The sequence below is a fragment of the Gymnogyps californianus genome, chromosome 1 (genome assembly GCF_018139145.2).
Source record: "Gymnogyps californianus isolate 813 chromosome 1, ASM1813914v2, whole genome shotgun sequence".
NCBI classification, from domain to species: Eukaryota; Metazoa; Chordata; class Aves; order Accipitriformes; family Cathartidae; genus Gymnogyps; species Gymnogyps californianus.
Genome location: NC_059471.1, coordinates 28,208,802 through 28,226,736, shown reverse-complemented (window position 1 = coordinate 28,226,736; position 17,935 = coordinate 28,208,802). Strand labels below are relative to the sequence as shown.

Sequence of the window (17,935 nt, the reverse complement as noted above, 5' to 3'; positions counted from 1 at the left end):
TTAAAAAAATTTTTTTCAATTTGGTACCAAACATCCTAAAGGATGCTTTGTGTCCTGTATTATACATTAGGATGATTGTAATGGTCCTTTCTGGGCTTAACAATTCTCATGTTAATGGTTCGTAGAAGTAACTATCTTCTTTTAGACTGGCCTATTTAGTCATTCCTTACCTTCTGCACACTGGCAAACATTGGCGTGGCACACCTTGGAAAGCATGGCACTGTGCTTGGGAGCACTGTAGAATATGCTGCACTTTCTGTCTGTGGAGAAGAAACAAAATGGCTTGTCTCAGAGAGCTCAGGTGGAAAAGCCTATGCAGTAGAAACTACATTTGCAGCTCAGCTTTTCCCTGGTCCAGAGAAATCAGAACACTAAGGGGTTAGATAGATACACATCAGCAGTGCACAAAGACCTATAGCCCAGGCACCTAGACTACAGGGATCATCTTGCCTTTCAGCTGGGCAACAACCCGGGTTGTGGCTTCTGTTTTGTTTGGTTGGGTTTTTTTTTTGGGGGGGGGGGGGGGGGGGGGGGGGGGGGTGTTTTTTGTGGTTTTGTTGTTGTTGTTTGGGTGGGTTTTTTTTAAAGTTGTACTCTTCCTTTTTTTTTTTTTTTGTTTCCTCTGAAAAGCATCCATCTTAAAAGCATCTTTAGACCATAGAGCTACAGTGAGCACTGCACTGTTTCAGAATAATGAGATAAGATCACCAATAATTAGTGGTTTAAACCTAGTGTAAACTGTCTTGGATCCCTCAGCTTCAGGCAAAGTAGAGATTTGACCTAATTTTCAAATATTGTTTACATAACTCTGGCAAATGGGGATGATTTGCATTTAACCTTCTTTGAATGGGGAACAAGACTGGTTCCCCCAGCAAGCACAGTACATAAGCCAGACCTCTAAGGTTGCCTATCTCAGATGCATAGAAAGACAGCCTGACCGAAAAGATAATTTGAGTGGAACATGCTTAAAAGCACCATGAGAAACAGGAACTCAGGAAACCTGATTTAAAAATCTATGAGTGTAAAAGTTTGTATTTTCAGTCCATTTGCAATAATGGACCCTTCCTGAGAGGATCTCTATTTAGATGATCTTAAGCCATGGTAGTAGAAGACAGTATTTGAGGCAGGTTATTTTAACACTCGACAAAATCACATGGTTTCACACACTACATCAAAACCACCTTTCTATAGACTGGAGTTTGTTCTTGAGCGTCTCTCTTTCAATTAGTTATGTATCATTTTTCTGTGCCCTTACCAGGGTTGTAAAAATCATAAAGGATGGCATTTGCTGGCTGAACCAAGCCCATGGGATTGATTTGCTTTGCCCCAAATGATATACAATCTGGGTCTGGTCCGCTTGTGAGCTGAAGGAAAAAGGAACAATAGTTATGACAAGTAAACTAACTCTTTCTCCCCAGTCAGTTCCTTATTCATTTGTGCCTGTACTAGCTGTTGAATGCTTGTTTCTGATAGCATAGGTGAATTAATCCTGATAGCTGTAGCCTCAACTTGAAGAAGGCATTTCCTTCCATGATTTTATTGGGAGATTTTGTGGATGAGCTAAGCCTGATAAAGGTAGTTTTGTGAGATGTGTGCAGGTCTTCTCTGCCTGAAACAGTCTGATCTGGACTCACATCATCACTACTTTGGTGTTTACTTTTCAGCTTTTGCCTAAAGCCACCTTGCACATGACTAATGGGTGTAATATATGTTCACAGCCTACCCTGTACCTGTGGCCGCCAGTATATACACTTTCCTTAGTAAAATGCTAAGCTCAGGGGCAGCTTTTGACCTATGTTAAATACACAAATCATCTAGGACAGTCATAGCAGCAATAACATTTACATTTTTTCATTTGTCTATTGTCTTATATTTAAAAAAATCATTGCCCTGTGTGTGCTTTCTACAGGGACCCTGCTGCTTTGGCTGTGGAGGTGAAGAAACTCAAGTGGGTGTAGGGTGGAGTCATTATCCAAAATATGGGGAAATATACACAGAAACTAGGGGTTTTGATGTTTACATTTGTTTGTCACTGCCTGGATCTTGATCCAGAAATACTGAACTTCATATGCAAGCTGTCCATGTGGAATTTACAGGACCACCAGTTAACACTTTGTTAATCTTGGAAGAAAAACACCTCTTCTGGCTAGAGAGGATTTATCTTTTTTTTTTTTGGCCAAAGCCCAAATCTCAAACATGGACTACATCTCCTGGAACATAGAAAGGCGGAGGATGAAGGTGCATGTTTCCCTTCTTCCCCTCCTCCGCCCTCTTTCAACTGAGCTGTTCAATAATATATGACAAAAATCACAAGAAGGCAACAGAGTGTGAAAAACAATAATGATTAGGTTTAAAAGGAAGTCCACATATGCTATCTGAAATGGCAGAGATTGGAAAATCATTGGATTTGCTTACCTCACCAAAGTAGAGCAAAACCTTTCCTTCCTTGTACTCATAGTGCTGAATGTACTGGTCTGAAGACATCACCAACTGCAGGGAAACAAACAAACAAACAAACACACAAATCAGAAGAAAAACCTAGCATAACAGGAACACCCTTGCTACCACCCTCTATATTCTGTTTTGCTTTGTTCTGCTGTTTGCTTTATTCTGCCCTCTTTCTTCCTCCCTGAAGGAGACAGTCCCTGAGAGCATGAACCTGGGCAAACCTCCCCCAGCCGAGCAGGCTCCAGAACCCAAAAGTCTGTACCCACCTTTGCAGAGCGCTGTGCCCCGTCTCCCTGTCACTGTGCCCCGTCTCCCTGTCACTGTGCCCTGCCGGCAACTGCCTCTAAAAGATGTCCTTGCCTTCCCCCCCGCAAGCACAGGACGCACTGTCCTGGCATGTTGTGGGCCAACAGTGCCAGTGGGGACAGCAATATGTGTTAAGAACAGGCATGTATGTAAGGGCCCTGCTGAGCCTTGCCCTAATTTCTATTACAAGGGACTAAGAAGGCTGAACTCTGTTCACCACAAGCTTTTCATTTCTTGTATATATTCAGCGAATGTTTTATCAGAACAAGAATAATGAAAATGTATCTATCCAAAATCTGTTTTGCCTTCTTTATTCTGTGGACTTTGGAAAGATTTCGGAAGATAAATTTTCTATAGAAAAGGCTATAAAAGATTGCACAGAAAAGTGTGTTTCTAACCTGTTCGAGATCCTTTGTGTCAGGCTCCAAGCCACTCAGCAGAGAGAGATCAACCAGAGACATCTTTGGTGCATTGGAACCTGTGGACCTTTATAAGGGAGACCGTCAGCAGTGAACATCTGCACTGAACAGCCAGCTTGCTTTGAAGAGTTTGGCTCTTCAGGCTTGCTAACGGTGAAACAAAACATTTTGCTCCATTTAACTTTCTTAAGTGGATTTTAATTTGAAAATTAAGAGTCATGAGGCAAAATTAGTCATCTAAACTAGTCAAATGGTTATCCAAAACCCAGGTGTCTTGCCTGAGCTTGTCATCTAGGCTTTCTTTATAGCTGATAGGCAGAAACAATCACCTTCAAAGGACAGTTCATCCCACCATAAAAGCACTGTTGAAGATAGGGAAGGTAAACAGCACTGACAAAGTGTCTGTTCTCTATTACCTAGAGAGTGGAGATAGGAAACGAGTTTATCCAAATTCTTCATGGACAAAGTCATATTTACATCACCTTTGCTGTCCAAGGCAAAAATCCTCATCGCTCTAACTATCCATTAGGTATATATATTGAGCTTCCAATCTTTTCTACTTCCACCTTCTCAAAAATCAGGTAGTTGTGTCATTGCTGGAAAATGAAGTTGTTCTGCACTCACATAGGGTGCCTTGCCATAAGATATGCTACATACACTTAGCGGTACTTCAGAAACTTTTCTTTGGGCACCCTCCTTTCCCTATAAGGGATGTACCATGGTGCAGGGAAGAAGTATGGTGATGTAGTCAGTGCCTTCAGTTTTTCTCCTGTGTCTTAACTACAACAAAGGGAGCTTCACATTATTGTTTAAGGCTCACCCTAACACTCAGCAATGTCCTGCAGAACAGTGGATCTGATAGTTGATAAATGTTACATAGCAATTAATGGGAAAAATGATGCTTCAGCCAGCACACAATTCACTGAATACATATTTAACTAGGGAGAGTGAAACCTGGGAATTAGGGTAACTCCAGTCCTCCCCTGCCATTGTTCATGCCGCTGGCTGGGAGGGGGGATAAAAACCACTGCCTCCAAGGCTTTGTCAAAAGTCAGTGGAAAAGCTAAATTCTGCTGGGGAGCAAAACCTGCTTCTGACACCCTCTAGAAGGGGAACTCAGGACAGCCACCACTTTGCGCTTCTGCGACCCTTGCCAGACTGTGAAAGGGAGCAAAAGCAGATGTTTCAGTGTCATTCTTCACAGGAGGATTTCTTTCTCACTAGCTCTGCCCTTGCCTACTTCTTGATTGCCACAACACGATATCCCTTCTGCCTCCTCTCCTCCCCCAAATAGTAGTAGACATCTTTTCTTTTTTATGAGGCCAGAGTGTGACCACAAAGGAAGTAACAGCGTCTCTCCAGAAAGCAATGAATCTCTGTAAATGTGTTATTACTGTATTCCAACTGTATCTACTTTATTTAATAAAAAACTTCTTTTAAATGATTAGCCAGCCAGACGCTTTAGAGTCTCCCCAGAGTTTGATGGGGCAGAATCGGCAAAGGACTTTTGAAGTCTACACGTAAACCATCTAAACCTAATATATTGTGTGGAAACCTTTTCTCCTGCCATGGGAGAGAGGATGCAGACTCACCATGTATGCATACTCACAGAAGATCACCAGGTTGGATGCTGAGCTTGTGGATATGAAGAGGGTGACCAAGAAGAATTGCAAACAAAAATGAATGCATTTTCTAATGAAGAGCTGATCTTGCAGACCTACCTGACACAGACTTTGTACTGCAGCGATTCTGCTTTACTGGGAGAGATCACATCCCTTTTCCTTCTGCTGTGGATATCAAACCACTCTATTTCAGACAGTGGCTCAAATGCACTGTTTTCTGCAGCAATCAAGTCCTCATAATCTTCATTTTCGTCAGAGTATGCAGCTTCTGGAGGTGACAGACACGATCAGCCATGCACAAATTTGACAGAGGACCTGGTAATTTGGCTCCTTTTTGTATAATGATAAATACCAGTGGGCAGTCATACCATCTCTATGGGTTTCATAAAAGTTTGCTGTACACCATCTCAGTATTTCTAATTCATTCAGAGTTAAAATTTTAGGGATAACTCTAGTAAGAATAACCAACAGTTCTAGCTAAGAATGGGGCTTAGGCTATGCATAAATATGTAAAGGACAATCCCTGCCTCCAAAAGTTAGCTATTCAAACAGAAAAAATACGCAGACATAGGCAGAGAGGATGATGAATACACACTTCAGGGGAGGGAAAACAGAGTCTTGCTCATATAAAAAACCTATGACAGATCTGCCCCAAAGAATTTTTAAGGCCACATGGTAGGTCCCTTATTAGCCAGGGAACTGAGCTGGGCTTTCCCCTCACGGCAGCCAGGAACACCATGAAGGGAGTTTACCGCGCTCTCCTCCCAATAACAAAGAAGAGTTACTAATTGTACCTGTGTATCTGTTAGGTACCCGCTGCACCTACAGTCACTCAGAGAGATATTAAACTATTTAAAAATATTAATAAGCTGAATGAAATAATAGCTAGGCAGAGTTCAAAGGCCTCTCTCTTTCCTTGTTTCATTCATTTATTCCCACTTTCCAAGGCTGGAAAGCCATTAAGTATCATTAGCAGCTGGCCAAACATATCAGCTTTGAGACCCAACCACTTCGCTTTTCACTCACCAGAGTACTTAATGCTCCCTTCCATTTCCACTGTCAAAATCAAATCGTTACATGTGGTGTTCTTCAGATCAGAAGACCAGTACACTTTTAATATCTAAGATGAACACACAAACAGCAAACCACTAAAAATGTCATTTAAATGACAAGGGATTTACTCTTCCAGGACTTCAGCAAATGTTGATGGGACATGGGAGTGTGGAGAGAAACACCAGTCTCCCAGAGGCACAGACTAGTCGCAGAGGACTGTCGTGGGTATAAGCAGGAGAGGTCCCATGTGCAAATCACAAATGGTGTAGGACCTCTGAGATAACTCTCCATTCCCAACCTCAAAGGGGTCTTTCAAACTCCAGCATTGACGTTTCATGATCTTAAAACCAAGAAAAATGGACTGCCCATCAGGGCAGTCGGTAGGCCCTGAATTTTAGAACTTTGGAGGTAAGAACGCAAAGGATGAAGCCATGGCAAGTAATTTCTCACTCTGAAAAGGCATTAAAAGAAGTCCAGTTGGACTCTGAGTTTCTGATTTACAGCTTACACTCATTGTCCCATTTCCTCTGCCGTGTACAGACACTTCAAGTTTTCTCCCAAGTTCAAACTGCAAACCAAAGCAAAAACAAAAAAAAGAAAAGAAAAGAAAAGAGATTTAGTCTGTGCTCAGCATTTGACCTATTGTTTTCCTGCGATCTTGACTGTCTTCTATGCCTTTACCCCTCAGAACTGGGGTAGGGAAAACCTTTAGCTATGGAAGGAGTTATGAGACCTCAAGTCTCAAGATTTTTAATGTGCTGGGCTGGTGCATCTTACTCTGCCATTCTGGGGCCCAGGAGGCATATTTTCCCAACTTCACTCTCTCCTTTGTAGCCTGGATTTGACATTTTCACAGGTTCCAACACACTGAATATCAGAATATTCCCCTTCTTCCTCATTCCCTAGCAAGACTTGGGCTCCTGGCTGCTCTTCAATATTGGGGGAGATTCACATCACTGAAGTCCTTCAAGAGGCAGGAAAGGGCCTCTAAAGTGTGCTGCTAAGCATCTGTTGATTTTTTTTTAAAAAAGATTCTGTTGTTTTACAGATTAAATTATTAAAAATATTATAAACCAGCTACATCATGATTGCTTAACATGGGAAAACCTAGGCCAGATGATCCAATGTTTCTCCTGTTTGAGGGAAAAAAGCTTGAAACAATGGATGCTTGTGTACCTCTAGCTGCTTCTGAATCGCTTCATCAGTATCAGTCAGAGTAATACTGTAGTCTTTTTGTCTTCCAGGTGTTCCCAGTTTTACAGTCAGGTTGGTGGAAGCAGTGTTCAATGTCTGTATGCTGTATGCTGACAGAGCTTCTAGGGCCACCACTGTGTCCTAGGTGAGAAAGAAATGCAAAAAAACTAACAATTATGCCAGGTTATTTCAACAATATGTAAGATGAAATGATCAGTGACCTGGAGCTATTCTTCAGTTTTGTGGTTTTTTCTGCTTTGAAGTTCTCCTGTATCTGCCTATTCCTACCTGCGCAGACTATTTGTTTCATGTCCCAGCTTCTTCTTTTAGCATTAAAATCCTAAAACCACTGGAGTTCTGACCTTCGATTATCATAAGTCTTCATAAAGACAAAGAATCTTTGCTGGCTTATAATAATTTTATTTTGGCCCATTTTTTATTAATGAGCCAAAATCTTTAGTGCTTCATACACCAAAAAGTTCAGAATTAACTGTTATGATGCTTTCAAATCTAAATGAAAAAGTCTTTATGGGGCTTCCGTTTTCTTCCCTCCCCCTGAAACTCCACCCGGACTGGTGGTCAGGCACCTGTGTAGAGCAGTATCCTCCACCGTAGTTCCTTCTTTCCGTCAGCCACGTAGCAATAGGCCCTGCATACTCCATGTCTTTCAGGAGCAATGTTTGAAGCAGCGCATAGGCAGTGGTTTCCACTGAGACTGCATTGTTGCCGTTTCCCCAGTAGCGCTGCTGATTTACTGCAAGAATAACTCAGTCTTGAAGCCCCTCAGTAAAGACATTTGCCAAAAATGACTATTGTTCTACACAGTAGATATTTCATGTCATAACACTGAGGAACCACAAGACACAGATGCTGTCATGAGAGCAACAAATCAGTTGGGAAGCAGAGATAAAGAAAGAGGAAAACCACAATTTTCGATTTTGACTTATCTAACCATCACAGTCTAGTGATCCCATTGTACGGCAATGTGCATCTGACGGAGTGGTAGCATTGTGTCTGGTGGTCCCCAAGAGACAATAGTATTAATTATGCCCATAAGTCCAGTCTTGATTAAGGAGAAGCATATTCCCTATGCTTAAACTATGGCTATTAAACCATAATGTATTTACCACATGAATTGGGAGAAATTAATAGCGTGGCAATGCAGCCACACAACCAGCTGACTCAGCATTAACCACAGCCACACACCAGGGGGGAAGAGGTGACATCCATGTGGAGCTGAAACAGAGCGCTCAGAACTGGCAGGGGGCTCTGAAAGCAGGTGGGCTGGAAAAGACACCTTCTCTCTTGATCACAAATCCAGTCTGGACTACTCCCACATGTAGCTGTTCATTCCTATTCACTCATCAAAAGTTTCTTCTTTCTCAGCTGGCTTGGACTTTTTTTTTTGAATGCACTTTAGGGGTGTGGAAATTTTGGTAGGCAGCAAGGGAAGCAGAAAAGGTAAATGACTATTTACCATGGTTTTGTTCCAATTCCAGTATTAGATAAGATCATGATTCAAACATCACAATGCTAAGCTGTTACTTTATAGTGATATTAATTATGAAAATTACATATTACAATTTCAACATTGACATTTTTAATTATGTAATTTAAATAATTAAGTATATTACAAGTATACATACACGCTTCTATAAAATTAAATGGTCTTCATTTACTTGAATTTGTTTTGTTCCTATAAGAGTGCTCAAAATGCTTTAATTAGGAAAAGTGCTTTCTAACTGGATTTTTAAGAATGGTTACCAGTACCTGCGTCAAAAACAGAACAGGCCCTTAATTTTTCTTTCGCAAACTGGGCTTCTTCACTATCAGACTGCACAAGCGTCAGAGCATAAGCAGTGATGGCTGTAGAATAGCAGTTAGTGTTTCTTGAAAGTTGATTTTTCATGTAAGCCACTGCTCCTCTAATAACGTGTACCTGTGAAAACAGAATGGATTTGAAAAGGTCATTCAGACTTACTAACTGTGACTGCTGGTGAGAGTACTAGGAAATTAGAATACTTCACTGTAGTCACTTTTGAGACAATTTTAATAATTTTTGCTTAGTGATTAAAGCCATTGATGATGGAGTGCATAGCTCGAAACACCTTGTTTTACATTAGGCCACAGCATCTTTTCCTATCCACCACAGATGTAAACAGACTTTTACCTCCTCATTTGTAGTACTTTAAGATAGTAAGGTGGACATGCCATTGTGCAATAGCCTTCAGACTTAAAGATAAACAGCCAGGCTTCTTACCACATCAGGTGACTCGTAGACCTGTAGAGTCTGTTGCAATGCTATAGTTACAAAGGCTGTCAAAGCCAAATCCTCTTCTGCTGACCCAATGCCACCCTGAAAGATGAAACATGAAAAGGAAAAGTTAAATGTACATGTATATGCTTATGATTAAATTTAGGAAGTAACTTTTCATGAAGTCAAAGACCTTCTTGTCAAACCGTCTGGCCACAGACCGTGTAGTTTTATCCTTTAATTTTGCTCAATAACTTGTGTCCGCCTAAAATATATCTTCTACAATGGCAGCCAGTTTGCATTAAAAAATGTTAAGAGATTAGGAACCCACTACATCCTTCAGCTGGTAATCATATATTTAATTATTTAACTCATAGTTAAAAATCTACAATTTCTCATTGGAATATTCATAGCTTCAATTTCCAAGCACTAGTGGGGTCTTTTTTTTCTGTTTCCGTGCTACTCCCTATAGACTAAAGAGCCCCCTAACACACAGAACTTTTGTCCTGTAAAGGTATTTATACACCATTACTAGATAATTTCTTATTCCTCTTCTTGATAAACTAAACACAGTGCCCTCATTAGCTTTTTTCCTCTGAAGATCTGCATTTTCATTCGTATTCTTCTTTGTGATTCTTTTGCTCATGCTCTCCTTTGACAACAACCTTAGGATCTTCAACAACCTTCAACAACAACCTTCTCCTTCACTCAGCCCCAAACGTTTATCCTTAGGAGAAGGATAGGTTGTTTGCTTGGAAAGACTTAAGTCTCTGTACAAAATTATCATGCACAGCTCCTGAAGCAAATGTAAAATAGAAGATAAGTATCTCAGCATGAACACATGCCAAAAAAACCTTTGGCCAGTTCTTGAGCTGTTTTTTTTCCACAACAGTGTTACATCAACTGTGGAACTGGCTTTGAGGGTGAAAGCCTCACTAGAGATTTGACAAAGGTCATTAATAAAATTAATACATTTTTTTCATATAAGATCACTACTAAAGTATCTGCATTTTCAATGAATTTTGGAAGATGCACGTTATTTTCTTATCCTAGATGCATGGACAGTGTAACAACTTTGTGTTTCTGGACACTTACAGGGGATGTGTAGACTAACATACACAATTGGAAATTCTGACTAGGTATTAAGATATTTTTTTTTCAACATGGGAGTGGTTAAATACTGAAACAGGTTACCCAGAGAGACTGTAGGATCCCCATCCTTGGAGGTACTCAGGACTCAGCTGGACATGGCTCTGTGCAACCTGATCTAACTAGACCTGTTCTGAGCAGGGCTTGGACTAGATGACCTCTGGAGGTCCCTTCAAAACTAAATTACGATTCTATGGCTCTATTGCCTTTGGCAATAAAAGGCATAAATTTTTACCAAGCACAAAGATCTCAGAATTAATTTTCTAAGTGCTCTAGAGGCATAGGTTAGCTGCAAAATTATCTAAGACTGGATCAAAAGATAAAGGTGGTGAAGTGCTAGCTATGTGTCTCTGACATAACAGACTGTTTAACAAATTCATTTTACATTACAGATTTTGTACTTCTTATATTACAGATTTATTTTCTTTAGATACATTTCTTGTTACTCAACAATTCACGATATTCCTTTCAATCCCTAGCAGTCCTAAATGTGCAACAGATTCTTCTAAATATGTATGACCTACCTGCATATTCCTGTCCATTACTGGGTGATGGTCATGGAATGAATCATCTGCCTGCTGTTGATTAATCAAGTAGGAAATCGAGTTGCGTATGTGACTGTCTTGGACACTAATGTATTCTCTACACCTTGTGAGTACTTTAACAATGAATGCAGTTAACCTGCACAAAAGAAAATGTTCCAAACTTGTGCTGACATATATTTATAGAAGAGTATATTGACAGGAAAAGAAACATACTAATTTTGTACATAGACTCATATTCAATACAGTGCACTCACTGGAACCTAGTGAGTTATCATTCGACATCAGCGTGAACATTTCTACTCTGTAGCAAATGCAAAATAATCAGTGGCTCAGTATAAATCTCCTTCATCAAGGACTAAACATGCTCAGAGACTTACATGGCTGACTATCCATGACAAAAGTATATAGGCAACACTATGCCCATCAGATTTTGAAAATCCATCCCCCCAGATTCTGATGCATCCAATGGTAATAGAGGTATTTTGGAAAAACAAAACAATGAAAAATACACTTACCATACACTACTGGGCGTGGTTTTAAATGCTCCATAGGAGCCATCCACTTTCTGAAACTCAAGTAGTCTAGTATAACCTGCATGAACAGGACAGCACATAACTGTTCAGCGAATACACATATTTCTTGGGCATTTTTCATACATCACTCGTATTAACATGGACATGTTCAGTATAGACTAGTGGAAGAGTACATGGAGGTATTCACTAGTACATTAAGGAGGAAATGACTGGGTCAGCAGGCCTTTGACACAGAAAAAGCACTAGGCTTAGAAAGTGCTCTGTCTTGTTTGACTTAATTGAGCCATGAGAATAACCTGAAAACTGCAGGTATCTATAGTTAAAAAACATTTTCTGTGTAGTGAATCTTGGGAAACTTATTTCCCATTACTGACAACTTTTCAAGCTGTTGACTTTATGTTGCATGGAATCAAAAAATATATAAAATATCATCTCTTGGGTCAGACATAGGCTTAGAAATCATGAGTTGTGACCTCTGATCTTGACTGCTGTTATCTTGACAAAGTCTGTATCATAGCCACACAACTCATTTTCTACCCCAGTGAACGTCAATAAGAATCAATAAAAGCATAATATAGGGACTAAATGCTGCTGATAATACCAAATACTCATCATCAGGATCTCATGTCACCTTAGGCAATCTTAGATAAGTAGGCAAAGACCTCCATTCAGCAATGATTAGCATGTTTTTAATCTCTATTTATACCCTTATTTTTCACTGAAGTGTGTCACGTTGTCTGAAGATCATGAAGACAGGTGCATTATATTGCTTTATGCCATGTGCACACCACTACAGTTAGAAAGATCAGCTGTACCTGCTACAATACTGATAACTCTTGGGCTCTATGTTAGTGCCTGTGAGCTGGAACACCTCCGCTTCCACCTGCTGTACATGTACCTCCACTTCCTGGCTTTGCTGTACATTTAACACCAGCTTTGGATCATATCTTGGAGTGGGGTCTTCAAGAAGCAAGCTTGTAGCTGTCCTCTCCCTAAGGAAACTCCCTCCCTGGGTTGGTCCAAGGCTGTTGGAGTCATTCTAGCTCAGGCAATGAATACAGGAGTGTGGAAGAGAAAATGTCAATATCACGGTTACCATTGGGAGTTTCCTTAGTGATACTCCTCTTGTCCAATACAGACGTCTCCAGCAGAGATGTCTACATCCCAGCTGGCCATCCTAAGCACTGTCTGTGATCCGTGGGGAGAAATAAACATTTTTAGGACATGATTCATCTTGATCTATTTTGCATATCTACATTAGGAGAAAATAATCAATGGGCCTTTGCTGTCCATTTGCTCTGAAAAGAGTTGATGTTGATCAGCTCAGATTTTACTTTCTGCTTCTCAATTAGGCAAGAGAGAGGGTGGACTGTGAATGTCAATACTGTACAATGTCAGATGCAGGCAATTAGCCACCTAAATCCTCCTCACCAGTTCTGTTTCTCATGTCTGTCTCCAGATTGTCAGAGGCATTTCTGCATGGCTGTGTTTGTTAAGACAACGCTCACTCCTTTAGCAAGTAGCAATGGTTAGTGTGCAATGCAAAAGGATAACAAAGACTATGTTGGTTGGTCTCTGGGTTTTTTTTTCTGCGTACCTTTTTCAATCATGTTAATAGCTTCCTCCTTCTGTTCAGCACTGAAGTTCGCCCACTGCTCACTAGCATCCAAGTACTCAATAGCGTAGACTGCAGGGGCCATTTTCACCATTGTTTGCTCTGCACACCCTGTGGGCACTTGAATAAGTTTCTCAACTCCAGTGAGACTAAGACAATTTTCAACAGACTCGCCCATAATATTCCCTGTTGTAAAAAACACAATATGATAGTACATATCATATTTAAAGCTGGCTGGTGTAACATGAAGAAAGGTGATAGTAACTATAGGTTGACACTCCAACATAGCCTGATACTTCTCATTATTAAACACTGTTTTCAGCTACTTAAGACTTTGTAAAGCTGGAGAAGAACAAGGATGAGGTGCCAGGCCCTGGGAAAGCTGGAGAAAGGAGGCTGGGGCGGTAAAGGAGTATGGAGGAGAAAGAGTCCTGAGGCTACTGGAGGCAGGGAAGCAAGGAAAGGGGGAAAGACTGGTATTTCAGGTTCAGGCTGGAAAAGTCTTGTCAAACCAGACCTGATCCTCCCACAGAGGGCAAAAAGATCATGCCTTAATCATGCCAAACATTTTGTGCAGAGTTTTGGTTTTTTTTCCTCTCTGCAGTTTTCTCATTTGATGTATTCAAGCATCCCCATACTTTAGAACAGGGATTTGAAATGGATACCAATAGCCATTGTGTCAAGAATGCATTATTTTACGTTTTCTGGGAAAAAAATGTTTTTAACATTAATAAGAGTACTTGCTAGTAGATGTTTTTAAAATATGTATGCATGAGTATATATATATGTATACGATTATTTGATGAAATGCATATATGATTGTACACATATTCTCTTTAGAAAAACAGAACTTTCCAGAACTCATACATCAGAGTCTGGCATCCTTATTTCTGAAGACTAAAGCAGATTTCTACAGACTTACATGCAGTGTGGGGTTATTAGAGAAGGTGAACTCTTCCCTTCTCCTCTGGCCTTCCCATAAAGTTAGCCTGGGCACAGTGAGGCAGGATGGACTGCATAAAGCTATTATAACCAATGCAAGTGAGAAGGAGTAATTAGAAAGAGGAAAGGTTCTGGATCAGCCTTGGGACTGTTTTGTTTTATGACCTGGGCATGTAGCACAGACCATTTGAGTCATAGCAGAAAAACTAGGAGGGAATGGAGACTTGGCGTTCAGGAATGAGCAGCACAAAGAGGCATGTCTCTTGTCACCTATAGAGAAGTTATTGACAAAAAAATCACATTTACCTTTCAGGCTAACAAACACGTGACTATCAGAACCTGGTACCATATCAGATGGTCTGTTCAGGTCCAGTGTATGGGACTTTACTGTAAATAAATAGTAAATAGAGATCTACATCCAGGCTCTTTAAACATAAAAACATACAGTGTAATTTTAGAACATGATTTTCATTAAATATCTCACAGTTGATGGCAGTTACAACAGAAACGTGATCAGAAACATTTAAATGGAAATTTATGAAAAGAAATATTCTTATCTTTCTTAAATTGATTTAATTTTCAATCATTAGCAATATTCTCTGGCTTGAAATGAGGCTTGTCTTTAATACCTTTAAGATCCATTAGTAAATGAAATAGATGCCTATTTAATATTTAAAGAATGCTACCTTGAAATACAGAAGTAATACAAATCAATTCTAAACATTCAGAATTAAATGATTTTTCTTTCCTGAGTCTTTTGCTATGTATTGGATGAAGAGATTCGTGACAAGTTCTGGTCAACCAGAGCAACGTTTCTACGTTAAGAAGTATTTCACTGCACCCATCAGATATTCAACGACAGGCTTTACACTCCCTGTCCCTACTCCTAATTCTTTTGTGTAACTTACAGCCACTGTTAATGCAAATGGTCTTTTCTTCTCTCTGTAAAACACCTTCAGCCTGTACAATTGAGGAAAGAAAAGTCAAAACCTTTGCAAAAACACCGGAAATTAAGCTGCATGAAAGCTGCAATCTCCGCCCTTGCACCAGACCAGCAGGTGGCAGAAACAAGTTATTTTGGAGTGAGATTTCTCTCCATGTAAAACTGAAGCTTCAAATCAGAATTTCAGTCTCCCAATTGAAATGCTAATTACTGACTCTTTGTTATTATGGACATATTTCCCTGGATGAAATTCCTTTAACCAAAACTAACCCAGAAAAATTAAACTTCAAAGTTTATTCCCAGCTTTGTGAGCCGTAGAAGTCCAGTTCACAGGTGGACTCACTTTTATAAACTTCTCATCTATGAAATCCACCAAGTTCTGAGTTCATCTTGTTGGTAAAACTTAATTTTTTTTTCCTTCTGATTTCCACACAGCCCTCTTCCTACAGTTTCTATTTTAATAAAGCTATTTTTACAGACACTTTTGTATTTTGGGTAGCATTGGACTCTGAGACTGTGTCTATCTCTAGAAAAGTTATGGCCTGTTACAACAGCAGGTTCCTGGCATCCCATGCCTTATCTTTACCTACATGGCTATCCCCTGACGTTAATGGTGCAAGGATTCATATTTTGCACTTTTTGTGTGGGTTGAAAATAGCCCTCAGTGGGCTACTTGGGCGCTGTAATGAGTCTGTGCCGGTCAGTGCTGACTCTTGAAAAGTCGTCTTTTCTAAAAGGCTCCTCCTTTTCATCATTTTGAAAGAGAACTAAGGTATTAAATAATCAATGCAATATCTTTGTTTGTCTGCATGTGTTTTACCTATGCAATTGTTAGGATTGAAGATCCATTAACTAGACGGAATAAAATAGGGTTTAACTTTATGACTAGCAGAGAGTATTTCCTTCTCAAAATATTGCTAGATGGACATCTTCAATCTTGGCTTCATAAGACAAAAAGAATTTTTACAAATGTTGATGAAGCAGGTGGAAGTTAAAGATTACAAGATGATAGGCACTGACTGCATGAAGGAAGTTGTTGCTATGTCATGGGTAGAAGGATGCCTTTTTGCTGTAGAAAACAATTCTTTCCATATACACCACACACAAGCTCACCACAGGGTTAAATTTCTTCTCCATGCTCTAGCTCAATCCTTGCTGAGAAACAGGTTTCCTGAGATTGCTTCCAGCCTTATGTTTCTACGATTTCACTCCCTCCACAAGAGCCCCACACATAGTGAATGTTATATTTGAGGAGAAACACATATTCATGAAGTGCCTGCCCTCAACTAGTTATACCTACCACAACATTAAGGTTCTTCCTAATGCTATCACTGTGCCCAGAAATCGTGTCAAAAGCAGTAATAGTAATTGGAATTTCTCCCACAGTCAGAGGGACAACCGAGAAGTAGGCTGGTGTTGCAGAGTTCCCCTTAGCCACCAGCGTCAGCTGCACAGCCTTCTCCATCACCTCTGCGGCGCACAGCCCCTTCACTGCATCCATTTTCACTGTGACCTGCGGGGACAAGGCAATGCCTGCGATCAGGCTTAGTGCATCACTGCACAGGAAAAATACTCCAGCTCCACCATGTCTAGGTAAGAATGGGAAATGAGAAACAGGTATAACAGGAGACTAGCTTTTGCTTGAAAAAGAAATAGCAATGCAGATATTTTGCAAGACAGAAAGTGTTTTTCACTTCGCTCCCCTGAATTCACTATTCTCCATTTTAAAAATGGGAAAACTTTTTCACCAAGAAGTGATCCAATGCTGGCACAGCTTGTCCAAAGAGTTTGTGGAGTCTCCCTCCTTGGAGATATTCAATATCTGACTGGACAAGGCCCTGAACGACCTGCTCTAACTGGACCTGCTTTTAGCAGCAGGTTGGACTAGAGACCTCTGGAGGTCCCTTCCAACTTAAATTGTTCTATGACCCTATGGTCTGTTAACATTCATCTACATTGACTAGGGCTGTGAAGGTAAATCAGCCAGTATTTCTTCATTACACTGAATTTGCAATATAGTTTTGGCCTATCCCTGAACCACAGGGAAGTAAGAAGGATAATACATTTTTATACATCCCAACTCTACACAATTCAACACAGTTCAGAAGATGCTGATCAAGCAGATCTGGCTGAGAGATGGGAAGAGATGAAAAAAAGAGCATCAGCCTGAGGATGATGGGGGCCCTAAGCCCAGTGACAACTGTGGCCATATGCAGAGCTGGATAGGTGTCACATGCAGACAAAAAGTGGCTTTGCATTGTATGCACAATGAATTTTGTGGCTAACATATTGGATTGTATGCTCATAATTTACCTCTGTATCTTGTGTACCTTCTTTATCAGCAGCTGGGTGTTGCCCAGATTGGCAGGCAGCAAAAAAGTAACAGGTTGCTTCAATGAAGGGGGAGAAGACATACCCAAAGACAAGGAATTGGCTATGTAATATGGTAAATAAAATCTGGTTTATACAGTAAGTTTGCTTAGCAAGTGGATCCTGTCCTTGGGGAGACTTTCAAAATGGGAACGTGATGTCTGGGCTGTAGGAGGGCACTGAAAGGTGGCTGAGTCATTTACATTAAATTATTACATAGCTATACATCTAGCTGGCTAGATGTGTATAGCACAGCAGTTGGTGGTAATACTACCTGGAGATCGTTGGGCAGATAGTTGTAAACCACTGCTTTTATTTCTAGTTGTTCATGTCGTCTGACTGAGTATGGTAATCTCAGGGATACAAAAAAGTCTTTGAAAACTGCAAAGGTGTGGGGGTCAGCTATGCAAAATCCTGGAACGAGAAAAAAAACAGAGTTGAGAATTACACACTTAACATCAGCTGATAAGAAGTTAAATGTCTAATCAAAACTCATTGCCTGGGTTCCCCTGAGGTCAAGAGCAGGAGAGGGAGACAGGCAT

The 17,935-nt window shown here is 40.3% G+C and overlaps 1 protein-coding gene across 1 annotated transcript in view; it reads right to left on the bottom strand.

Annotated features, from left to right (window-relative positions):
- Positions 1–17,935, bottom strand: part of LOC127026367 (complement C4-like) — a 49,303-nt gene that overhangs the window by 6,359 nt on the left and 25,009 nt on the right. Inside the window, exons 20-37 of the mRNA XM_050911576.1 lie at positions 17,668–17,807; positions 16,324–16,536; positions 14,989–15,040; positions 14,387–14,467; positions 13,121–13,324; positions 11,506–11,581; positions 10,970–11,126; positions 9,303–9,398; positions 8,813–8,981; positions 7,630–7,796; positions 7,025–7,183; positions 6,357–6,416; positions 5,822–5,915; positions 4,895–5,063; positions 3,153–3,240; positions 2,416–2,490; positions 1,256–1,364; positions 171–260 (exon numbers count right to left, since the gene is read on the bottom strand). Of these exons, the coding sequence (XP_050767533.1) occupies positions 171–260; positions 1,256–1,364; positions 2,416–2,490; positions 3,153–3,240; positions 4,895–5,063; positions 5,822–5,915; positions 6,357–6,416; positions 7,025–7,183; positions 7,630–7,796; positions 8,813–8,981; positions 9,303–9,398; positions 10,970–11,126; positions 11,506–11,581; positions 13,121–13,324; positions 14,387–14,467; positions 14,989–15,040; positions 16,324–16,536; positions 17,668–17,807 (2,199 nt within the window). The remainder of the gene's footprint in view (positions 1–170; positions 261–1,255; positions 1,365–2,415; positions 2,491–3,152; positions 3,241–4,894; positions 5,064–5,821; positions 5,916–6,356; positions 6,417–7,024; positions 7,184–7,629; positions 7,797–8,812; positions 8,982–9,302; positions 9,399–10,969; positions 11,127–11,505; positions 11,582–13,120; positions 13,325–14,386; positions 14,468–14,988; positions 15,041–16,323; positions 16,537–17,667; positions 17,808–17,935) is intronic.